This window comes from Ricinus communis, chromosome 5 (assembly GCF_019578655.1).
Source record: "Ricinus communis isolate WT05 ecotype wild-type chromosome 5, ASM1957865v1, whole genome shotgun sequence".
NCBI classification, from domain to species: Eukaryota; Viridiplantae; Streptophyta; class Magnoliopsida; order Malpighiales; family Euphorbiaceae; genus Ricinus; species Ricinus communis.
Genome location: NC_063260.1, coordinates 8,961,186 through 8,983,956, shown reverse-complemented (window position 1 = coordinate 8,983,956; position 22,771 = coordinate 8,961,186). Strand labels below are relative to the sequence as shown.

Here is a 22,771-nt window from a genome sequence, read left to right as displayed (position 1 = left end):
TAAGACAAAATTCTGGTCTTAGCTTTTACAATATTAAAAAAGTATGTGCTAAGAGATTCTATCAACAAATCTCAATTTCACCATTCTATAAACATATCTCAATTTCACGGTTTCATTAACAACACAAGTCGCAAGATAAACATAGCTAATCTTAAAATCAAACCTATCATAAATTGTTTAACATCTTTATCAACAAACCTCTAATCTTAAAACCACAGAAAAATTCATAACCTAGCCAAAAATCAAAAAATCAAGCTTTCAAGTTCTCAACATATTATCTCTAACTATACCCAAACCAAATTAGCAAATTGACAACCCTAAAACCCTAATCCATAGACGTTTCTGTAGATTTCGTTGTTGATGTCCATGCATTATAATGGTGTTCTTAATCGTAAACGGGAGCACAAATGTTGTGAAACTTCTTTAATTCTCCATGGTAATTGATATTGAGTACTGCTCTCTGTCATATTCAAATCTTCTTCATCTTAGTGTTCTCTATCTTTCTTTTTTGTTTTGTTTTTCATTAAAAATAATAATTAGTTGTCTTAAATCTAATGAATTGACAAGAAAGAGAAAAGTAGACAACGAACAATTATGAATCTTCTAATTTAAATCCATTTGGATTTGGCATTTGGATGTGTTTATTCTTCAATTTGTAAGTTTTTCAATTTATATCCATTTTTGATGAGTTGAGTTAAATTTTTTTTGCTAGCGAGTGATAAAAGCAAAAGACTGCTTATCTGTTTTATTACAATTACTTAGGACACATTCGTCATTTTCTTATGAGTCATATTATTTTAAATATTAAAAAGTAGCTCCCCTTTTTTCACATTATTAAAATTTAACAGTGTTGAAATCTCTATTAGAGAGATGGCTTAAATGTTTTTTTTTTTCTAAAAACATGAGGTCATATTTGAGCTAAAAAATACTTTAAAGTCTAATGTGACAAAATGGTTAAACATTAGGGATATATTTGGACCTTTTTCCTTGTTTATATATTGTATAGATTAAAATGATCTATACATATTTGTAGTTGATTTTTAGTATTATATAAAAATAAAATTCAGATTTGAAATATAAAACATAGTTGAGATATTTTACTATTGGAAAATATTGACAATGGTTGAGATATCTATATAGTAAATATATTAATAATAGAAAATTTTGATTACACTATTAATCTAAATTGTAATTGTCAATTAAATTTCAAACGAACCAATCTTCCTTCTCTTATTGCTTTAATGATTAAGTGACTATTGGTGTTGCTAATAGAGGTACCATTACAATAACAATTTAATGGCTAACAACGATGTTGTTTAACTGTATATTTTTACTTCAATTTAGTTTAAGTATATTACTGATTTTTGGCTAAATGTAAATCAGGTTAATATTCACTTGAAGTAGATTAACAACTAGTAGCAAAATTGTAACATAAACATTAAAGTATTTTTCTGAAAATATTTTCTAGTAGTATAAACTAGAAAAGAAAATAAACTATTTAACTATCACAAAGTTTGCACAAACAAAAGAATCACAGATAACCAAGTACATACAAGCCTATGCTAGTGCCATCAAAATCCAAAACAATTAGATTAACACAACATTTATTATATCATTAAATAGGTATGATATCCATACTATCACGGATCAACTTTAGATAGAAAGTTAATTATTCAGTCAGTGAGAGTGTGAAGTGGCATTCATCGCCTTACACAATGTCTGAATCCTTGACTATGTCATTCCAACCTTCAAGAAATTTGTACATCACATTCGTAGATTTTTTTTCTTGCTAAAAATCTTTTGATGCTATATAAAACTTCATAAGATTGACTATTTGTGAAGGATACTATTAATATATTAGTTATGAATTTTACTAGGCGATACTTATACTTTTATCTCTTGTAGATAATAGATAAATTGCAATAATAAGGTGCCTCGACTGGTAGGCCTGGCCACAATTCGCTAACCAGCAGTTCCTAAACCATAATTGCTAGTTCACGGTTTGAAGGCATTAGAACTAGTTCGATTTGTTTACTATTTTTGCTTCTAGGTTTGATTAGTTTAAAAAAAAGGAGATAGTGTTAAAAAAGAAAAGGAGAAGGTACATTATTGCTCTCATCGTTTGGTGCGAGGAGTAGCCCTTAAACTATTTTTCGGCACGATAAGCACTTAGACAATAAACTTCATTACCCTCCATATTGCTAGAGACTTAATAGTGTTAAAATCCATTAAATATAGTTGAAGTTGTAAATAAAATGAGTCCTACATTTTTTACTTGTCCAATACTAATAAATTTTCACGTTCTCTAACATTTTATTTTCTTTAATTTGTTTTTCTTCTTTTTAAACCTAAACAAAACAATAAAAATTAGTGTAAATTATACTTGTTCTATTTTTTACTTTTCTATATAATCTCCTAAAATTAAACTTTATCTAAGTACACAGAATAAAAAATTAAGCTTTCAAAGTAAACATTATTTATCCTTATCTTTTTCTTTTTTGTTCCTCAATTAGTGGTACCACCATCAACAACCATCGCATCACCACTATATACAACGCAAAACATATAAACAATGTCAACACTACACATAAATTCAGAAATGCACAACACATTAAATTTTCATAAAATATATTAGAAACTCCATTTTGCAATCATTGTCAGCAACAAGACATATTTCAACTGATCTCTATGATTGTTGTTATTTTTACATGCTATGCAATTATACCATGTGTTGTTATTTTAATTCCTTGCTTTTGCAACGCCATGTTAGCTCCCGATTCAAAGTTGTCGCTATTGAGGCTAAGACTGATAATCTAAAGGATTCCTTAATTTATGGCGGTAATTTCTCTCCTATTAGTGTTGTGCTTTTGGCAAATCCATGATCAGACAACCATAATTATCTCATTGCTGCTACTACGATCATCACCGACCATTGCCCCTTTACCACTTGATCATTATAAAGCACCATTTAAGTTTTTACACTCAATTGAATTTAATTAAATAAAAAATCAATAAATAAAGAAAAACAAAACAAACACAATCCTTAAGAACTATGGATAGAGATAATACCAGGATCAAATGTTTCGATCAAATTAGGACTTCTTTATATTCTTGCTCTATTGGGAATTCAGTTAGAGATGAGACGAGAGAGAGAGTTTCATAATAATTTTAGAGAGACATTGGTAGTAGTGATGTCACCAGTTGGGCCATAGTAATTGTAATCTTTTTATTTTACTTTTAATGGTTCTTATTTATTTTAGTTTTAATATATTGATATAAATTTTGGTCAATTATTTACTGACGCATTAGTTGTGGTGGTGCTTATCAATTTTCACATCATTCAATCTTAACGATATTTTAACCTTTGTTTAAGACAAAGGCTTAAATTTTAGGTTTGATTCATAAATAATTTTTTTTATGGGTTGGAAGGGGTGGTTCGATTCCAATTGACAGGGAACCGGCCTTGAATGGGTGCCATTCTGATTCTAATTCATTTCGAGCCCGATTTTGAGTTTGATTGATTTCAAATTAGTTTTGACTAGTGTTTTTCTAGATTGGTCTTGATTGGCTCTATTCTAGGCCTAGAGCGGCCCATGGTCAAGTCTTTCAATTGGTATCTAAATTAAAATAATAAACTAAATAAACAAATAGAAAAATAAGATTACTTACAACCTAAAATATTAACAAGAACTAACCTTCTCATGATTGATTTGGTGGTAGTGAATATTCAACATCCATTTTCTCTTCTAGAAAAAAAAGAAAAACTATTAATTTATTAATAATGCCATATTTGGTTTAAATTCATAAAAGAATTTATTTCATTTAATAAGAAAAAATTGTGAGAGAGAAGATAAAAAATGATAAAATTGAAAGAGATATTTTGGTGTTATGAAATGTACTGACTTACTAATGTGGAATTCATTTGAGAATACTATTTATTTTGTTAGAATTTAGTTTAGTTATAACCAATTCCACATAAATTTCATTATGTAGAATACTAAATTAACTTTCACTATATTTAAAGCATATAAATTTTAGATTTATAAATGAATTTCATAAATTTTATGGATTTCAACCAAATACTATGTAAGAGTATATCTAAACAGAAAACTGTAACAAACTCCAACTTGCAAAATTGAAGAAATCTTTCAGTCCTTTGATGATCACCCATTTAATTACATGTTTGACATCAACAACCCAATTTTTGCGGTTGGAATCTTCAAACTAAATAGTGTTTCGTTACAATCTATGACTCTTATAAAAACCCACAATGAGATTTCCTACAAATTTAAAGCAATAAGCTAATATAGATTATGGAACGATCTTACTTGAATAAGACATATTGTATATGTTCTAAAGGCTCGTTCTCTATGTCCTTTATCACAAAAGAATATAAATTAAGAGATTTTTTTATTTCATAAAATAAAAATAAAAATAAAAATAATATTTCTATTAACTTAGATTACCATAAATTATTTCAATGACACGCAAAATTATATAAAGAATCACAAAAGAATGAATTTAAAAATGATTATTGTGCATTGAATAATAAAAGAATGAGTATAAACTAGATCAACAAACCAACCATATTAATAAAATTGGTCAACAACACAAAACTGATACCAATTTCAAAGCATGAAATAATCAATTCATGAATCATCAAATAATTATAACTAAAATCTAGTCAACCTAAGATGGATAAAATTGCATCAAATTGATTTAAAATTAAAACAATTATTCTAAGTAACAACTAGAGACAACTAATTTCTATATTTCATTTTTTAAAGTTTATTTGCTATCATTTTATTAACAACCAAACACAATAGAACATGAAATATAAAACCAAGACAGTTAAGTATTAAACTCAAAATAATAACTAAATAAAATAGAGTATATAATCTATTTATGTCTTATCTAATGAAAAACAGAAAACCAGACAAACAGTATATGAAAAAGAATCATCTCAAAACATGTGGGTGAGAAACTGTATAGATAATAAAGAATACTAAAATTAGAGTATAAAGGATTTATATAAAGAACACAAAAATCAATTGCACGTTATTTCTAATAAAAAGCCAATTAAAACAGTTTTTGATTTTATTAATTGAGCTTTTTATTTAGGTGACAACTATATAAAAGTGGAGTACAAATGACTTATACAGAGAACATCTAGAATAAATTGTCATATTATTTCTAAGCAAAATTAAGTTAAAAAATATAAAACTCAAGTCTCTAACTTACCACATAAACAAGTCTAAGATTTGCTATCATCACTACTTTGTAGAAAGCATTTGGTCGTTCATTACTTCTAGAAGGCTTCACGCTAGTCGCAAAAAAAAAAATATTACAGCATGTTTTAATAGATTGAGTTGTTGGTAGTTGAGAGGAAATAGTATGGTTGAGAGAAAATGGATTGATTAGAAGCAACACCTTAAATTAGATGTAAAGGAAAATAAAGTTCAATTGTTTCAATTAGATTATAATCAATGTTATGTTGAATTGTTGAGACTTAACAAAAATTCTACTATACTCCAGTCATGCATGGTATTTAAGGACTTATTTAAAAGGTGAGTTTTAAAGGATTCTCCTTATGGATGTAAGGTCTATGATACTCAAAAAAATAGTGATGGATAAAAATGTGTTTGTTGCTTAATAGGCTAAAAGGTGATACATGGTAGGCTAGAAAGTAATAAAGATTGAAAGAAAAAATAAAGTTAAGTTATATAGGCTATTTGTTTAACAAATAATATGCTAATTTATTTAATATAGGTAACCAGTTTAACAAATTATTTGTTAACTCATTTGAGACCATGATTAATGATTGATCAATAGTTAACAACATCAGATTTATAGATAAACCATGTGCACTATAGAATGACTCATTCAATTTTTATCAAGGCTTCAATCGAGCATTAGAGGAAGGTTGGCTGCCATTGCCATACATAACAATAGAAATATACAAGCACCAATCATACAGTTTATGACGACACATCATATGTGATCTGCAACAAGTCTAAGTTTGCTTGACCATTTCCTACATGTATTGAAGCTTTATCATCTATTTAATTATATTGATTTTATCCATAATTGTTATAAGTTGATCATCAATTAGCCAAAAAATTATCGAATTATGTGACCGATGTTCAAACCATTTAAATTGTTGAATGAATACCTTCTCATTTAGTAATTGTTGGTGAATCATTTGTCGTATATATTATGTATTTTTTACTAATATTGAAATATGTATTGTATTTTATGATGATTGCATTTATAATGATCGGTATACGATTATTGTTGAGCAGCTATAATTAAAATTTATAAATGTACATGCAATACAACTTATAATATATTATCTGTAAAATTCTTGGTGAAAAATTCATAATTTTATATGATAAAAATAACACCTAAAAATTTATTTTTAAAAAGAAAGTTAAAAGGAGAAACTTAAAAAGTTGTGTCTCATGTGTAATTATGGGTAGATTTTAGGTATTAAAATGTAAAATTTTTCAATAAAAGAAGAGTAAAAGAAGAAAAGAAAAAAAGAAAAGAACATTAAAATATTTTTGATCCATATAATCATATATAATTACAAGCCTAATTAATTTACCTCTTATTTTTACTCTAATATACAAGTTGCCTCTATATTAATTTTATTATATTAAATCTTCCTTATGTTCTTACAGAATTAACTACTAATTCTTCTGCATTCAGAGACGATTAGTCAAAGGACTAAATTAAAAAAATAAAATTACAATCCGTGAACTTTTACCATGTATGAAATTCATCCATAATTAATTTCTTTATATTGTTAGAGTGAAATTATTGATTTAGTGGGAGTAATAGTTAGTTTTATACAAAAGTAATTTTAGTATTTAATAAGAGTAATTAATTATTATTTTTACTTACTCTAATTTTTAGCACAATCTAAGTTTAAAAATGTAAATGTCTTAAAAATATTTATATTTAGAATAATATTATCAAATTAGTATATAATTTTATAGTAAGAAATAATAATTTATATTACTATTTTGATAAATATTAAAATTAAATTATGCTAAAAGTATGAGTTTTACATGATTTTGATAAAAAATTATTTTTGAATGATTTTAATACTTATAAGAAACGGAAGGATCAAATTATAATTTTATTTTTAGATTTATCCTTTCGAACTTTGAATAAAGGAAATTTGTAACATATTTAGGAGTGTATATTAATTAAAATTTTTAAAAACTTTGATAGAGTTTAAAAGTCAGGATATATTCAATAGTAATTTTAAAAAGTTCTATATAAATCATGTGATATTTAATATAAACTTTTAAAGACTTTAAATTTTTTTATAGAAATTAGGAAATATAACTTTTGTAAAGTCTTTAAAAGTAAGGTAACATTCAAAAAGTGATTGACTTTTTTTATAGACATGAACTTTTATATACTTTTAATGACCTTTTATGCATTGTTATGAATACAAATTCTAAAAATCTCTCTTGCAATTTTCTTTAAGATTTCAATAGACTTTTTTTTTGAAAACCCATGTTTCTTCTTTTCAAATTCTCTTGTAATATCGTTTTCATTTGTTTTCACTATATTCTCTATCGTAGAAAATATAAGAAATTGAGCGAAAGTCAGAAATTAAAAATTATTTACTAATAATATTTTTTATACTCACACATAAAAAAATTAATTAAAATTTTTAATTTAATTTTAAAAGGGCCTTCATAGAAAATATGAATTTTAAATGAAGCATTTAGTGAATTGTTTTAAGCAAACAACCCCACCATATATAGATTTTTAGATTTTATTGGAAAAGATTATTTGGATAATTTTCTCTTAGTAAATGTGATTGTCGGTGTAGGTATTTATCAAATAATTAGTAAAGTGATTATTGTTGGTTTAAGTATTTATCAAATAAGTAATAAATAAAATATAACGAGTATGATATGAATTTAGTAGTTTAATTTGAGACAAATTGTAATATGATAATTTTTTTTTAAAAATTATTCTTTTAATAAAAATAAATAGTATTCATGTTGTGAGATAGAAAATTTAAAAATAATATGAATTTAACACAATAATGAAATGAACTTGATTACTTAGTATACAACATTGCGTGGAATAATCTTTAAAGTAAACTCAAAAAGGAAAAAGAAAAAATGAAAACAATAATAATAAAATAATAAAATTTATTTTTAAATAATTAATAATAATAATAGTATATAAAAATTAAAAAAAATCTATCAATGTCTATAAAAGTATTTTTTATGTAAAGTATGTGAAAGTCATTTATAAAATTATAAACTCTGTAAATATTATTAAAAGTTTAATTTTTTTTAAAAATAATCTATTTAAAAAGGTTTATAAAAATCTTTAAAAGTAAAATCGACGTAATTCGTAGAATGGATAAGAATCAGGGACTAAAAAGTAATTAGCTCTAATTATAATCAGTTCATTTCTGGACCAGCTTTCTTAAATCCTTCGCTAGGGTTTAAGCTCTCCACTTTTCTCTCTCCGACGCCCCACAATCACAAAAATGTCTGTCTACCGGCTATTCCGCCGCTCTTCCACCTCCGCCACCTTTTCCCATAAGCCTCTAATCCGAGCTCTCCACCAGATCACCCTTTCTCCTGCCACACAAATCCCTAAAACTAACCCCATCACTTCATCTCCACTCCTCCCAAAATCCCACACCTACGCCTTCTCCTCTGCCGAAGAAGCTGCCGCGGAACGCCGAAGACGCAAACGCCGTCTCCGAATCGAACCCCCGCTCCACGCGCTCCAAAGAAGTCCTAACCCTCCGCAACGTGATCCGAACGCGCCTCGCTTGCCGGACTCCACCAACGCATTAGTGGGGCCACGTCTCAACCTCCATAACCGAGTCCAATCCCTAATTCGCGCTTTTGATCTTGATAACGCCTCTCTCTTAGCTCGTAATGCGGTTTATACAAGAACACGCCCGACTGTTTTCACTTGTAATGCAATTATTGCTGCTATGTATAGAGCTAAACGGTACAATGATGCTATTACGTTGTTTAAATACTTCTTTGAACAGCATGATATTGTGCCTAATGTTGTTTCTTATAATAATTTAATCAATTCACATTGTGATGAGGGTAGAGTTGATGTGGGGCTTGAGATTTATAGACATATAATTGCAAATGCTCCGTTTAGTCCGTCCCCTGTTACTTATAGACATTTAACTAAAGGGTTGATTGATGTTGGGAGGGTTGAGGAGGCTGTTGATTTATTGAGGGAAATGTTGAATAAAGGCCACGGTGCAGATTCTTTAGTTTATAATAATTTGATTAGGGCGTTTTTGGAATTGGGGAATTTGGACAAGGCAAATGAGTTTTTCAGTGAGTTGAATGAGAGGTGTTTGTGGTATGATGGTACAGTTAATGCTACATATATGGATTGGTGGTTTAAGCAAGGGAAGGATAAAGAGGGTATGGAGAATTATAAGTCATATTTAGATAGGAAATTGAAGATTCCTCCTCCTACTGGAAATGCGCTTTTGGAGGTTTTGCTTAGGTATGGGAAAAAAGAGGCAGCTCAGTGTTTGTATGAGGCTATGTTGGATAATCATACTCCACCGACTAATCAAGGTGTGAATTCGGAAACTATTAGTATCATGGTGAATGATTGTTTTAAGGAAGGGAAGTTTGATGACGTGGTTAATACATTTAGGAAGGCAGGGACAAAGCCTGGGTCGAAGCCGTTTCAAATGGATGTTGCTGGGTATAATAATATTATTGTAAAGTTTTGTGAGAATGAGATGCTAGCAGAGGCAGAGAAGTTCTTTGCAGAACTTTGTTCTAAGTCTTTATCCCCAGATGTCACAAGTTATAGAACATTGATTGATTCTTATTTGAAGGTGGAGAGGATTGATGATGCTTTAAGGTTGTTAAGTAAGATGGTGCAGGAAAATTTATGGGTGGTAGCGAGTTATGGGACAAGGGTTTTCTGTGAGCTGATTAAGAATGGAAAGGCAGTGGAGTGTGCCCAAATATTGACGAAAATGGGGGAGAGAGATCCAAAACCAGACCCCTCTGTCTATGATGTTGTGGTCAGAGGCCTTTGTGATGCAGGTGCATTTGACACGAGCAAGGATATACTAGAACAGATGATGAGATATGGTGTTGGAGTTCCTCCTGCATTAAAGGAATTTGTAGTCAAAGCTTTTACAAATGCTGGGCAGAGTCAAGAAATTGGGATAGTCTTGGATGAAAATAGGTGGAGGAACACTTCAGGACCTCTTTATACACAAAGACAACCTAGAATGCCGTGGGGACATCCTCAAATGGCAAGAGATCAATCATCTTCATTTCCTGGACAAGCATCATCAGGTCAACCTCCAATGGCAAGACAGCATCCATCTTCATTTCCTGGACAAGAACCATCATCAGGTCAGCCTCAGATGGCAAGAGAGCAGTCACCTTCATTTCCTGGACAAGCACCATTAGGTCAACCTCAGATGGCAAGGCAGCAGTCATCTTCATATCCTGGACAAGCACCATCTGGTCAACCTCAGATGGCAAGGCAGCAGTCATCTTCATATCCTGGACAAGCACCATCAGGTCAACCTCAGATGGCAAGACAGCAGTCATCTGCATCGCCCTTCCATAATGAAGTCTCTCAGTTGGGTAAGTTTCAGTAAAGTTTTCTATTCGTTGCATATCTTTGGTTGGTGGGTACTTTTAATTTTTATCCATTTAACACTTTTTTGAATTTTTTGGGGGAAAGATTGGTGCTTTAATGTGAATGAGCTCGACTTGTTTCTCTGCTCTGTTGCTTTTATTTGTTTTCTTTTTGAATAATTAATAATAGCAGTTGTGGTTTGAGATTCATCATAATTGTGGAGAAAAGGAATTTTTTTTTGGTTAACTGAAACATTAATTCTTCTGTCTTCTGCTTGGTTGATGAGAAATCAGAGAGAACCAAATAAAGTAAAATATTTTGTCTTTCCCATGTTTATTCTCTCCTGCTGCTCTTTCTCTTTCTTCTGAAGTTTGCTTGAATTTGGTCTATTTTGTTGCAACATTGTAAAAAAACTCAAGAGTAATTTCTATTTTTAAGAAGATGTAAGAATGACTATAATGACAATGCTTCTAATTATATAGTTATGGATTTGGAGTTGTTACACAGTTACTCAAATTTAGCTAAGGGTAGGTCATCTCCAAAGATTACATGCTAGGTAGGAAACAGATTTATAATGCTATATCTACCTGACAGAAAGAAGTTACAACCATAATTAAGCAGTCTTTGCATGTTTTCCCCATTTTTCTGCTTTTTTTTTTTTAACGTGTCTATCAGGTGTAAATAACATCAAGTTATTATTTCTCTTTCTCCCTTGTCCAATTATCTTTTCAGGCTTCTGCACCACCAGATCCTAAGAGCGGATCGTACCTTTGCACTTTCTTCATTGCAGCATTTTTCATTAGTAGTGCTTACTTTATCGGTGGTTCATTCATCCGAAAGGAATATAAAGAAGTATGTATCTCTTGTTCTGCTATTTTGAAATTTATTTTTGCAGCATTGAAAGGTGTAAATGTTGTTTGTTCAGTGGATCTATCTCTCTTTTGTTGGCATGATAATTTTGTAATATTTAAGAGGACCTTAATATTTTTACCTTAGAAGTCACTGCTGATATATTATCAAATAAAGATATCGCATTGATGGTTCCATTGAATTTATAATATGATTTGCTTCATTGTTTAGACCTAGTAAATGGTTTCATAAAAGCAATCAATCAATGTTTGGTATGCTCTCATGTGTAAATAAAAAATGAAGGTAAAGCTTTTTAGTAGTTAAAAAAATATCATTTATCATTGTTCTAGTTGGGTTTTTTTTTTTCTTTTAAAAAATTACTAATTATTATTGGTTTATTGTTTTTTAGTTGAATGTCAAAGTTGCTGGGGGCTCTCACCAGTTACAAGAGCTAGCAGCACATGGACTAACATGCAAAACTATGTGTATGTGATGAGATTGAAGATGGGTAATTTAGGTCTGAACTTCCATTTTGACCTGGAAATGGGAGGACAATGAGTTCAGTTTTCAACATTTGCTGGTGTTTTCTGGACTTCAACTTATTATAGGTTGATCACCTGCATATGTAGGCAGGCGAACTCTTCAAGTGAAACTAAATTGTGACAGTATTTAAATTAAGAATAGAGTTTTCACATGTATAGGAAGCTCAACAATAATTGAAACGTCGTTATGAAATCAAACATAGAGTTTCGATATGGCATGTACATTTCCATTTCCATTTCCAGTGAGGCTTAGAGAACCTGATCCCATTGAGAAATTTCCAAAATTTTGATTTTGCCTAATATGCATATATAAAGCAAGCAATGCAAGTGCTTGGAAGACACTGATGTGGAGTTCCTAGTTATTGTCCAGCAAGTTGTGGACATTATTTTATGTTGGAAATATGATTTTAATTTTCAATATAAATAACGAACTAAAACATCTTGATTAATTTTTAACATTCTGCTGAATTAGAAATGGAAATTGCTGATGTGACAAAAAATCCTGTGTTTCTTGATCGTACAAACATGTCGTAAAGGTTTATCAGGTTTCCTAGAAATTTGTTGTTTTTTTTCTTTGTAACTTCATGTTAATCAGCGTTATGCTGATCAGATTTTGCCCCGTAACAGAAATCCAACCATAAAATAATCCTAATTACATGCTTCATCATACTGCCCGTAATAAAAAGAATAAATGAGCATGAGCAACACAGTTCATAGACCGCCTACAAACCTGAATTGGATATTTGCAAAACTTATAGCAATATCCTTACAAGCATCTATTACCAATCCAAAACAAGAAGTATCACTAGAGTCAGTACGATCTTGAAGCACTTAATAAGCATCCATTTCCACCACAACCTGTTCAGACCTTCTCTGTTTGAGCCAATACTTCTCTGTCTTCCCAGCATCGTCAGATTGAAATCACAGAGCAGAGACTCTTGAACCTGAGCCCACCTTCGCTCTTCTGAGCACAAAATGGGTCCCAATACACCCGATTAATTCCTCTCTTCTCTCCCTTATGGTTGCCCCACAGAAGGAGTCCATTATGCGCTTTAACTCGTTATACAACTCAACAGGGAGTTGGAAGACATCTAATATAATATTAAAGCTGAAAACAAGTAGAATGGTTTAACCAAGTAAGATTATTAAGATATAACATTTGTCATTCTTTATAAATATTAATTTATAGAAATATTTCTTTTCAATTTATAATTATTATAATAATAATTTTTAAAATTCAGATTTTTACATGCATTTATTTCATTATTATTTTAATTAATTAATAATTTTTTAATTTTTATATAGTATTTTTTAGTAATATTATAAAATCTTACTTTAAATTTAATTATTCATTTGATAGATTTTTTTTATTCTTTTTTATTTGCTTCAGTAATGAGTTTTATTTTCTCTTATTTTTATAATTTAATTATTTTTTATTCATTTTTCTTTAAAAAATTTATATTTGTTTATAGCTTTTGATTTTTTAGTGATTTATTTTCTATTTTACTTATTAATCATAAAAGTCTAAGAATTATATAATTTTTTAATATTTAATAATTTCTATCTCCAAATACCTTAAAGAAAAAAAGAAAAAATATATTTTAATCAGAAAGTTTTGAAGCCATTGAAGTTCTTAAACCACATTAACTTTTTTTTTCTTCTCTTCATACTTCTATATTTTAATTTTAATTTAACTTTATTTTTTCTTCTCTCCATACTTCTATATTTTAATCTTAATTTAATTTAATTTTTCATCTCTTAAACCGCATTAATTGTACTTGTTTATTTTATATTATCAATAAAGTTAGAACTTAAGTGTGATATTTTGTATTTTTTTTTTTACATTTTATAGATTCTCACATTATTTATACTAGATTTTAACTTTCAAGTCAATAATTTATAGGTTAGATAAATAGAACTAGGCTCGTCAAACGGCTTGATATCGGCTTAGAGCCAAGAGATTGGTTCAAGATCGATTTTCTCTCAGTTGGAATCAGAACTATTGGTTCCAATTCTAACTTATAAAATATAATAATTCATGTTAATTAATTTTTTAAAAACAGTGGTTGGAATCGACTGAAGTTAGAATGCTGGATCGGAACTAGTCAGTTCTATTGGCAAAAGGTCTATTTTTAAATATGCTAAGATAGTTAGTATATTTATATTTCATATACAAACTAATATCGATACGAAATATTTAATATATATGTTTTATTAATTATTTAATTTATGTTAGAAATCATAAGTAAAAGTGGACTAATATAATTATTACATAAAGTATAATAAATTTAGTCATAAGATATAAATATAAATTTAATTTATAAATTAAATATTCAGTTAAGTGCCGCATAAAGTGCGGGTATTAAACTAGTTCATTCCATAATTAGGAATAGCTTGGGCGACTGCTTTCTTTTCCTCCTCCGGACAATATTGTACTATTCCAGTTTTGTGATTGCTACTAAACTCGATCCTGAACATAAGAAAAAAATGTCTTTATTATAGCCAACCAAAGGTAATGTCCTTGATTGGTTGTACGTGTAACTCGCAGCAACTGACTAACCCCACCACTTTGATTATAATCCACGTTAGAACTAAACAAAATTGAGGATTTATTGAAATTTACCACTTGACTCGAGGCAATCTCATATTTGTGGAGAGCATCTTTAATCATTGAAACTTCTCCATAAATGGCTTAAACAACGGATTGCAATCATCGACGAAGAATAAATAAATAAGAAATAGAAGACGCCCATCTACAAAACTGACAACCATAAGGCTCGCCCTCCCCCTCATATAAAGCACTGAGGCTTTCTGCACACAGGATGAACACTAAGGTGATAAGGGGCCACCTTAGTACAAACCCCTTTCCGGCACAATAGGACCTAATAAATTTCATTTTGAACAACATTATAATATATCAGAAATCCAAAGGAACCTTTTCTGGAATGGTAGTGAAGATGTTAGAAAAGTTCATTGTGTTAATTGGCACTGGAGGTATAGGTTCTACTTCTCAGCCTAAAGTCCAGCAACGGGAACTGACAGACCTCCTCATCCTTCTTGCTTCCCCACTCCCGACTTCATTAATTCGCCCCTTGGACTTTGCCAAAGCAGCTCTACCTGTAGACACTTGAAGAGCACGCATGCAGTCCTATAAATAGAGATGGGAAGGTAACCCTGAGGGATCATCTTTTCCTCATAAACTTTTACGTGTTCTAACTCAATCATCGAAGGATCTTCGACCTTCCCGAAGGCTTGTGGAACTTTCGTCTACTTTGCAGGAGGAACACAGCTTTTTGAGTACCGGATCATCATCCGGAATAATTGTTGTTAAGATTGACTGATATAATCTTTTAGTAATTTAATATAATTTAATAAAAAGACAACACACGGTAATAGTATAAAAATAACACTTATATAGAAATAAAATTCTAAAAGATAAAACAATTACTAAAAAAGCTACAACAGTTAATAATAATAAATATATAATTAAAATTAAAAATAAATATTATAGCAATAATTATTAGAAATAATCACAATCTAAGCGTTCTAAGAAATTTTGGTCGATTAGTGCAAATATTAAATAATTTAGAGGCGGTAGAGTCTCTTGGAATTTAGAAGGTTTTTGGAAAATGGTAGCGAAAAAGAAAATATATAAAAAAGTTGAAGAAATAATGGAATATTATCGATTTACTAATGTGGAATTCATTTGAGAATTCTATATATTTTTTTAGAATTTAATTAACCATAATGCATTCTACACAAATTTGATTGTGGAGAATATTAAATTACTTTTCACTTCATTTAAAGCATATAAATTTTAAATTTCAAGAAATTTTTTTATAAATTTTATGGATTTTAACTAAACATTATATAAAAGTTTTTGAAAATTTTCTTCCTCTTATCTATAGAATAAGTCATCCATTCATCATCATCATCATCATCATCTTCCACTCATAAATTAAATCCTGAAAATAAACATTATCTAAAAATCGTCACCTACTAGTTAAGAAACCCCAAGTTGTAGTCTTCTTAGTTTTTATAGTATAAGTAACCCCAAGCCATAATCTCATCATCTTCTGGTGGGTCTTAATGACATAAGCACAAAGCCATAATTTCATTATCTTCTGGTGGGTCTTATTGACATAAGCACAAAGCCATAATTTCATTATCTTCTGGTGGGTCTTATTGACAGAAGCACAAACCCATGAGTATAATGATCTCATATTTGATTTTATGACTAATGGCTAGCGGTTCCTACTAATCCTTACACAATCTTTATTTCAACCAAACTATAATTAAAAAGCATAAGCCAAAACTTCAGTAGTGCATAAATGGCGATTTGTCGGCTGATTTTATAAACTAGATGTGTTATTCTAAAGTAATGGTTGAAAATGGAGAATGATGGTGGTGCGAGTAGGCACGTGATGTTGTAGACGGTGGTGAGAATGAGAAGAGAAGGAAAAGGAGCGAAAAGTTGACAGCCATATCCTATGGATTTGTATGTGAAAGGGCTTAAAGGGTTCACATTATTTATAATTAAAAGATTTAAAAAAATAAAAGAAAAATATAACTAAATAAAAAAGAAGAAAATATTATCATTATTCAGACTTTTTCTTCTCTTTTATTATTCTTTTTAAACAATACCTAAATTACATAAATCGTAACTCTACAAATCTAAAATCTCCAAATTAGAAAAGCCTAACAAAATCTATTTCTCGAGCTCCTCCTCTTCTTAAGCATCACGATCTCGAAGAAAGAAATGGGTTTTCTATTGTTTCAGCTAATGATCGACTTATAAAACAAATCCAACTTTTTTTTTTTTTTATAAAACAAATACAACAAAATAAAGAAAAACAAAGACAATGCACTTGATTTCCATTTTTTAGTGGAACCAATTTTGTACACGGTAGGCTTTAAAAAGCTTTAATCAAATTTTAGTCCACTTTTGCTTTAAGAAAACAAATTTACTCAACTTGTCACTTTGTTTTAGAGATTCTGTTAACTAAAGAAACAAAAGAATAGAAATGTAAGCTAAAAGAGTGGTTAGGTTAGAATAAAATTCACTCACACTCGTGCAATGTCTCACCATTTTAAAAAAAAAATTACTTTTTGAATAAAAAAATTTCAGTAAACATCAATTCACTCACTCGCAATTTCACGCATTTATTTTAAATTAAAAAATGAGTAAATAGTCTAATTCTATCAAGTACATGGGCAATTTGACCAATAAGTTAAATTATAAATTGCCTATCGTGTCCAAGTATGGGAGTAAATTGCCCTTTTAGCCTATGTGAGAGAGAAGTAAACCGAAATGCACCGTTATGCTTCTTACTTGCTATTTTTTGACTCAGAAGTCTCACTGTAAAATCTCGTCGAAAATTATTTAAAAAAAAAAAAAGAATATGTATCTAGTTTTGAAATTTTTAAAAAAATGAATGAAATTGAAAAGAAGTTAAAAGTTCAATATTAAATAACTAATTAGATCTTTTTTAATACAATAATTATAATAAAACTTAGAAGTTGAACAGCTTTTGGCAAATATTATGGAGTAATTTTATGAAAAAGTAAGTCTGATTTCAATCATAAAAACTATAGTTCAAAATAATAAAATTCCCTAAATATAAATAAGAATGCATTCAATCTTTAAAAGAACATCATAGCATAGTGACTATAAATCCTATGCAACAGTGAGAAACTGAATAATTAATAAATGAAAGTCACAAAACTACAAGTTATAGTAACAATGAGAAACTGAATAACTAATAAATAAAAGTCATAAAACTACAAGTTCAACATTTTGAGAAATATAATTTTCGAGCGATTTCTGAAGAATATCAAGACCCGGTTCCACCCGATTAGAGAATTCTGATTTAAAAGAAATCCATTTCCCATTTCCGCTATCAATCTTTATTGAGGAGTGAATAATCATTCGTTCAAGAGCAATTGCATTTTCCAATAGAAATAATATCAACTCAATTTCATGCCAATTACCGGTACATCCACCCATCTCTACTTGTTTGAGATTTTTATGTGTACATCCAAAAAGTGTTTTTATCTCTTTTTGAGCTTTAGGAAGCATTACAGGAGGAAATTATATAAAATAAAAAAGAAAAAGAATAAGAATAAAGTTAATTTTCTTATATGCTATGTTAGAGAGTATATGATTTGAAAAATATTGTGACAATATAAAAGAGAAATATGATATTAATGTGTAAAGACACAAACATAATAAGAGATATAAAAAAAAAGATAGCTGAATAAACTTACTGTTAAATGAAGGCTTTCTAAAAGAGGGGAAGCTTTTAGAATATCCAATAGCCATTTTAAATCTTCAGAATTTTTCTCATCAAAATAGAAAATTCTCAATTGCTTCAGATTTTTAAGTCCTGATATGCCTGCAGCAGGCAACTTCTTTGCCTAAATACAAGGAAAAATCATTAAAGATTATACAATTAATTAGGCATATACCTGCTAAAAAATAAAGAAATCATGAAAAGCAGTCATTTTTGCATACCTGATCTGTATAAACAACACAAGATAGGATCTCTAAATTAGGAACCCTTTTAATTGGGATAAAAGATGAGGCAATCTTTCTGCTTCCCACATAAAGAAATAAAATTTTGCAAGACGAGGAACATGAAAAAAAGTAAGGTCTACAAGAGCAGAAGGCTTATACTCAAAAGATATGAGATTTGCAGCAGATATCTCAATCTTTAAAAGGTTCCAGGGATCCAACAATGAAAATTTACGAACGGATGGGCTGACTATGCTTAGAATTGAAGATGGAGGGAAGTAACATTTGATGAAGGTTAGCTCTTGAAGAGGGAAGCAATAAAATCTTGGCCAAGAGTCACTTCTTCCAAACGCAGTGTGACTAATTTAGTAAATCCAGAAAAATCAGAAGGTGGCCTGAAAATGCAATCCTCCAAGTGCAAATGCTTTAAACAAGATTGTGTGAAAAGTGAGAAGGGAAATTCATACAGTCTGTCCTCATCTCTCATAAACAGTAAAAATCGTTTCCTTGAAAAGAGGAGTTGAATTTCTTCTACTCCAGAAGCTATTGCAGAACTAATCCAGTGATCCATACGCTGAGATTCTTCAGAATTCATGTAAAAGCACACTATAAAACAGCGTACTCTTGAGCCTTTGAAGTAACGCAAAACTTCACTAACTCGATTAGCAAACTCATTCCTCACACCCAAAAAGAATTCATTATCTTGTAGACTAAACTTGTCCTTATCATATTTGTTTTTGAACAGGTTTGGCATATCGAAATTCAAATCTCGTATCAGTCGTCGATGCTGATTTTTCCATGTTTTGGACAATACACCAGTCTTGATCACATCTTTGAGTGTTAAATTTGATAGAATAGAAGACAGTATAACATCAGGAAGCTGGGTAATCCGGTCTTCCATGACAGGCCTGCTTTTTGCAACTTGATCGAGGATACAATATTAATGCGTGAAAATAATTAGAACAACTTAAGCATGCATATATATGTGTAAAGAAACAGAGAAAGAAAAAAGAAGAGAGCAAGAAACCTGAAATTCGGGGTCCAAGAGATGGAAAGAAACAAGTATTTAGCAGCAATGTGTGGTTATGTTAATGGAAAAGGTTGAGGAAAGAGTTACGTAAAGGCGGGTAGGTGGAGACTGACAATAAGCGTTAGGGTTGGGTATGTGAATTAGGGTTTTGTTTTTAAATCTTTTTACAATTATTAATTTGTGTTAGTTTAGGATTTGTTCTCCTCTTCTTCTGTAAACGTGTGAGTTTTATTTCGTTACAATATCTTCCTCCTCGATAGATATTTTAGTTAAGGGATTGTTTAGCTGTGGATTATTCTTTTTCATTTTTAATCTTTTTCCTTCATTTTTAAGTTTTTTCTAATTTCCCTTTTTTTTCTTAATTTGGAAAATTAAAAAAAAAAAAATCTGAAGTCATTGAAAAAAAAAATTGAAAACCCACTGCTATATGCCATCCAAATCATATTTTCTGCACTCATATATAAATAAATGTATAGAGATTTAGAAAATAATTTTTTTATTTCTCAATTTTAAATGGATGTATACGAAAATTTTAAAAATGTTTTTCTATTTCTCAGTTTTGAAAAATTATGTCAGACTTCTCTATTTTCTTAAATGAACACATTTTCTAGTGATTACCAGTTTGATATTTTATTTCAATCTCCTCTTATTGATGAAAATTTATTACTCTTGATTACCAGTTTCAGGATTATTTCAAATTTTGAATATGAAAGATGGGTTCTAAATTGGAGATGAGCAGCTTGTGCAATGGTTTCCTTAATAAATAATTACACATCCTTAATTTCCTAAAGGAATTAACAGAAGCATCAAATAAAGAATTTCATTGCAAAAATTGGCAATGGTATAACACTGAGTAAACTCAAAATTAACATGTCATATATAAAAAGGCAAGCAATCATGTTCGTCTCAAAAACACTCAGGAGAGTTGCAACCAAACATTTAATTTAAAATGTGATCTGGTAGCTGCATTAATATTCCTCCAAATTGCTAAACATAAATCTAAAACTACAAAAATAAACTGATATTTTATAGCAGACCGCAACTTTGATTGATCAAGGGGCAACCACAATGCGCCCAGCCACTTGGTCAAGGTCCCTTTGACCACTTGAAGTGATTTTTCTTCCACTGATGTGACAAAACAATTAAAATATATAAATTAGAAAAAAGTTGGCTCATAAAGAATGTAAGGATGAAGGGATTCGTATGGAGATGGACTTTACAGGAGTGTAAAATAGAAGGCAAGTACACATCTATCTAAGTACTTTAAAGTTGGAGCAAAGATCAGCGGACAACATATAGTTGGCTCATAAAGAATGTAAGAATGAAGGGATGCGTATGGAGATGGACTTTACATGAGTGTAAAATAGAAGGCAAGTACACATCTATCTAAGCACTTTAAAGTTGGAGCAAAGATCAGCGGACAACATATAGTTTGATAACAAGGTATATTAAGGAATATAGAGCTTTACCCCTTTGGGTCAATGTCCACAATATTCATGTTCTGCAATTGTTGAAGTATGTGACGGGCAATAGCGCCACTACTCTTGCCAAAATGAGGTGGACGACTTCCATTCCTCTTGCTCCCCCCATAAATTCTACGGAAGGCACCTACACCAAGCCCTCCCCTCAAGTAAATCTTTCTTGCCATAGAAGCTGCAACCAACGAAAGGTATCAAGATACAAGCAAAAAACAATGTAAGGTGGGAATCATACATTTTTACGAGCATCGGACCAGATAGATTGCATGTGTTCATTTGGAAGAACAAGAGACCCACCAGCTCTAACAAAGTACCAGTCAGGGTCATAAGGTGCAAGCTCCTTAAGTGTACCGGTCTTCACAATATCAGTCCAGGGAGGCAACTCAATCTGAAATCCAAGAGATGTAAGAAGACTAATAAAAATTAAAACCATAACAAGTAAAATTAAGCAGCTTATTACTGATAAAGACACACCCTACTCATTAACTCAAAATCCAATCACCAAAATCGAAATTTATCCAACAACATAAATAGCAATCGAACAAACACTAGTCTAGACATTGGCTCACCAATATTCAAATGTGACCAAAAGTAAAGTTCATCCATACTGCTCAGAGATACGACTAACCCACCCACATCAGCAGTTGAGTTGTACTATAGAAAGGCCATCATAGGTATGAAATTTTACAAAATACTTTTTGAGGAGCATTCAAGAATTACAATTTTTCTCCCGAACTCTTAAAGATACTCATTTGCTTCTCTATCTATCAGTTCATTCCTGCTCCAAACCTCAAAAAAATTCCATGGTAGATAAAAAATGTACAATATTTATTCATGTTCCACTCTGCTACCGCCTTCTCATAGTCACAACAATGTCTACTCTTTTAAAATCCTTAATAACCCTCAAAGCAATAGTCATAAAATCAACAAATCAAGTTCACAATTTTTAAAAGATGTTAACTTTAAATCCAGCTCCAAATCATATACACCCATTGAAATTTAAACCAATCACAAACAGATCCTGGACACGCTATACAGCACATCAAGACTCCCAAACTTTATACAGCACATCAATAATCAACCAAACGAAGAAAATATTTAGAAACAGATAATTAATATATTCATCAGGAAAAAAAAGTACCTTGCCAGATCGCTTGAGATGGGCAGCGTAAGCCTTTACGAACTCATGAGGGGAAACGTCCTTCACAGTTTTAGCAGTCGCCATTTGTTGCAGAGACTCTAGTTCAAGCTAATTTTAGCAGTCGCCTTTGTCTCTCGCTAGGGTTTCTAATATGTTGCTGTAGCCGTTTATATCTGCAGTCACAATTAGGACATTTGCATTTTCTTATGGGTCGACCCAGTTTAGATTTTGCGGGTCGCCTTTCTAGGTTCTGTAGCATACCATTGGGTTCACATGATATTAATGGGCCTTGTTATGCAATGAAAACCTCGAAATATTGGGGTCAATTTTTGGCCATTTTTTATGACAAAATTTACTTTTTGATAGTTTTAAATATTTATTAATATATTTTTATATTTTAATTATTACTTCTAATTATGATATTTCAAAAAAATTAATATTAAATTATGAAATATAATATTAAATTATAATTAATAAACTATTTTTCGGATAGAACTAATGTATCTTTTTTTTTAATTAAGATTTTTTTCTTACAAAATTTTTTTAGTAAGGTTTTAACGAGGCATATTCATTGGAATATACATT

At 30.1% G+C, this 22,771-nt stretch overlaps 3 protein-coding genes and 1 non-coding gene across 7 annotated transcripts; 1 reads left to right on the top strand and 3 right to left on the bottom strand.

The window, feature by feature from the left end:
• Window positions 1-8,440: 8,440 nt before the first annotated feature.
• LOC8285051 (pentatricopeptide repeat-containing protein At1g10270) lies at window positions 8,441-12,241 on the top strand. Its single transcript, XM_002526051.4, has 3 exons — window positions 8,441-10,637; window positions 11,365-11,484; window positions 11,891-12,241. The coding sequence occupies exons 1-2, from the start codon at window positions 8,528-8,530 to the stop codon at window positions 11,385-11,387; spliced, it is 2,133 nt and encodes a 710-aa protein (XP_002526097.1). The 5' UTR covers window positions 8,441-8,527; the 3' UTR covers window positions 11,388-11,484; window positions 11,891-12,241.
• A 2,068-nt stretch (window positions 12,242-14,309) lies between these two features.
• On the bottom strand, window positions 14,310-18,775 carry LOC8285050. 4 transcript variants are annotated; one of them, XR_007216019.1, is made up of 4 exons: window positions 18,538-18,775; window positions 18,291-18,440; window positions 14,647-15,360; window positions 14,310-14,493 (listed from the first exon to the last, which is right to left on the bottom strand). It is a non-coding gene; the product is annotated as an uncharacterized LOC8285050 (transcript). The 4 variants fall into 4 exon arrangements; XR_007216018.1 differs by lacking the exon at window positions 14,310-14,493 and having other exon boundaries at window positions 14,632-15,360; XR_007216020.1 differs by lacking the exon at window positions 14,310-14,493 and having other exon boundaries at window positions 14,632-15,290.
• A 57-nt stretch (window positions 18,776-18,832) lies between these two features.
• Window positions 18,833-19,438, bottom strand: LOC107261797 (F-box/FBD/LRR-repeat protein At5g18770-like). Its single transcript, XM_048373550.1, has one exon. The coding sequence runs from the start codon at window positions 19,436-19,438 to the stop codon at window positions 18,833-18,835; it is 606 nt and encodes a 201-aa protein (XP_048229507.1).
• A 983-nt stretch (window positions 19,439-20,421) lies between these two features.
• On the bottom strand, window positions 20,422-22,380 carry LOC8285049 (40S ribosomal protein S19-3). The gene is made up of 4 exons (XM_002526049.4): window positions 22,187-22,380; window positions 21,343-21,433; window positions 21,037-21,220; window positions 20,422-20,692 (listed from the first exon to the last, which is right to left on the bottom strand). Exons 1-4 carry the CDS (start codon window positions 22,268-22,270, stop codon window positions 20,620-20,622), a joined length of 432 nt encoding a protein of 143 aa, XP_002526095.1. The 5' UTR covers window positions 22,271-22,380; the 3' UTR covers window positions 20,422-20,619.
• Between the last annotated feature and the right edge of the window lie 391 nt (window positions 22,381-22,771).

Coding starts and splice junctions, on each gene's coding strand:
- LOC8285051 (XM_002526051.4), top strand. CDS start 8,528: ATGTCTGTCTACCGGCTATTCCGCCGCTCTTCCACCTCCGCCACCTTT. Junction 10,638..11,364: donor TAATGAAGTCTCTCAGTTGG/GTAAGTTTCAGT, acceptor TTATCTTTTCAG/GCTTCTGCACCACCAGATCC.
- LOC107261797 (XM_048373550.1), bottom strand. CDS start 19,438: ATGGAAGACCGGATTACCCAGCTTCCTGATGTTATACTGTCTTCTATT.
- LOC8285049 (XM_002526049.4), bottom strand. CDS start 22,270: ATGGCGACTGCTAAAACTGTGAAGGACGTTTCCCCTCATGAGTTCGTA. Junction 21,434..22,186: donor ATCTCAAGCGATCTGGCAAG/GTACTTTTTTTT, acceptor CTTGGATTTCAG/ATTGAGTTGCCTCCCTGGAC. Junction 21,221..21,342: donor CTGGTACTTTGTTAGAGCTG/GTGGGTCTCTTG, acceptor CGTTGGTTGCAG/CTTCTATGGCAAGAAAGATT.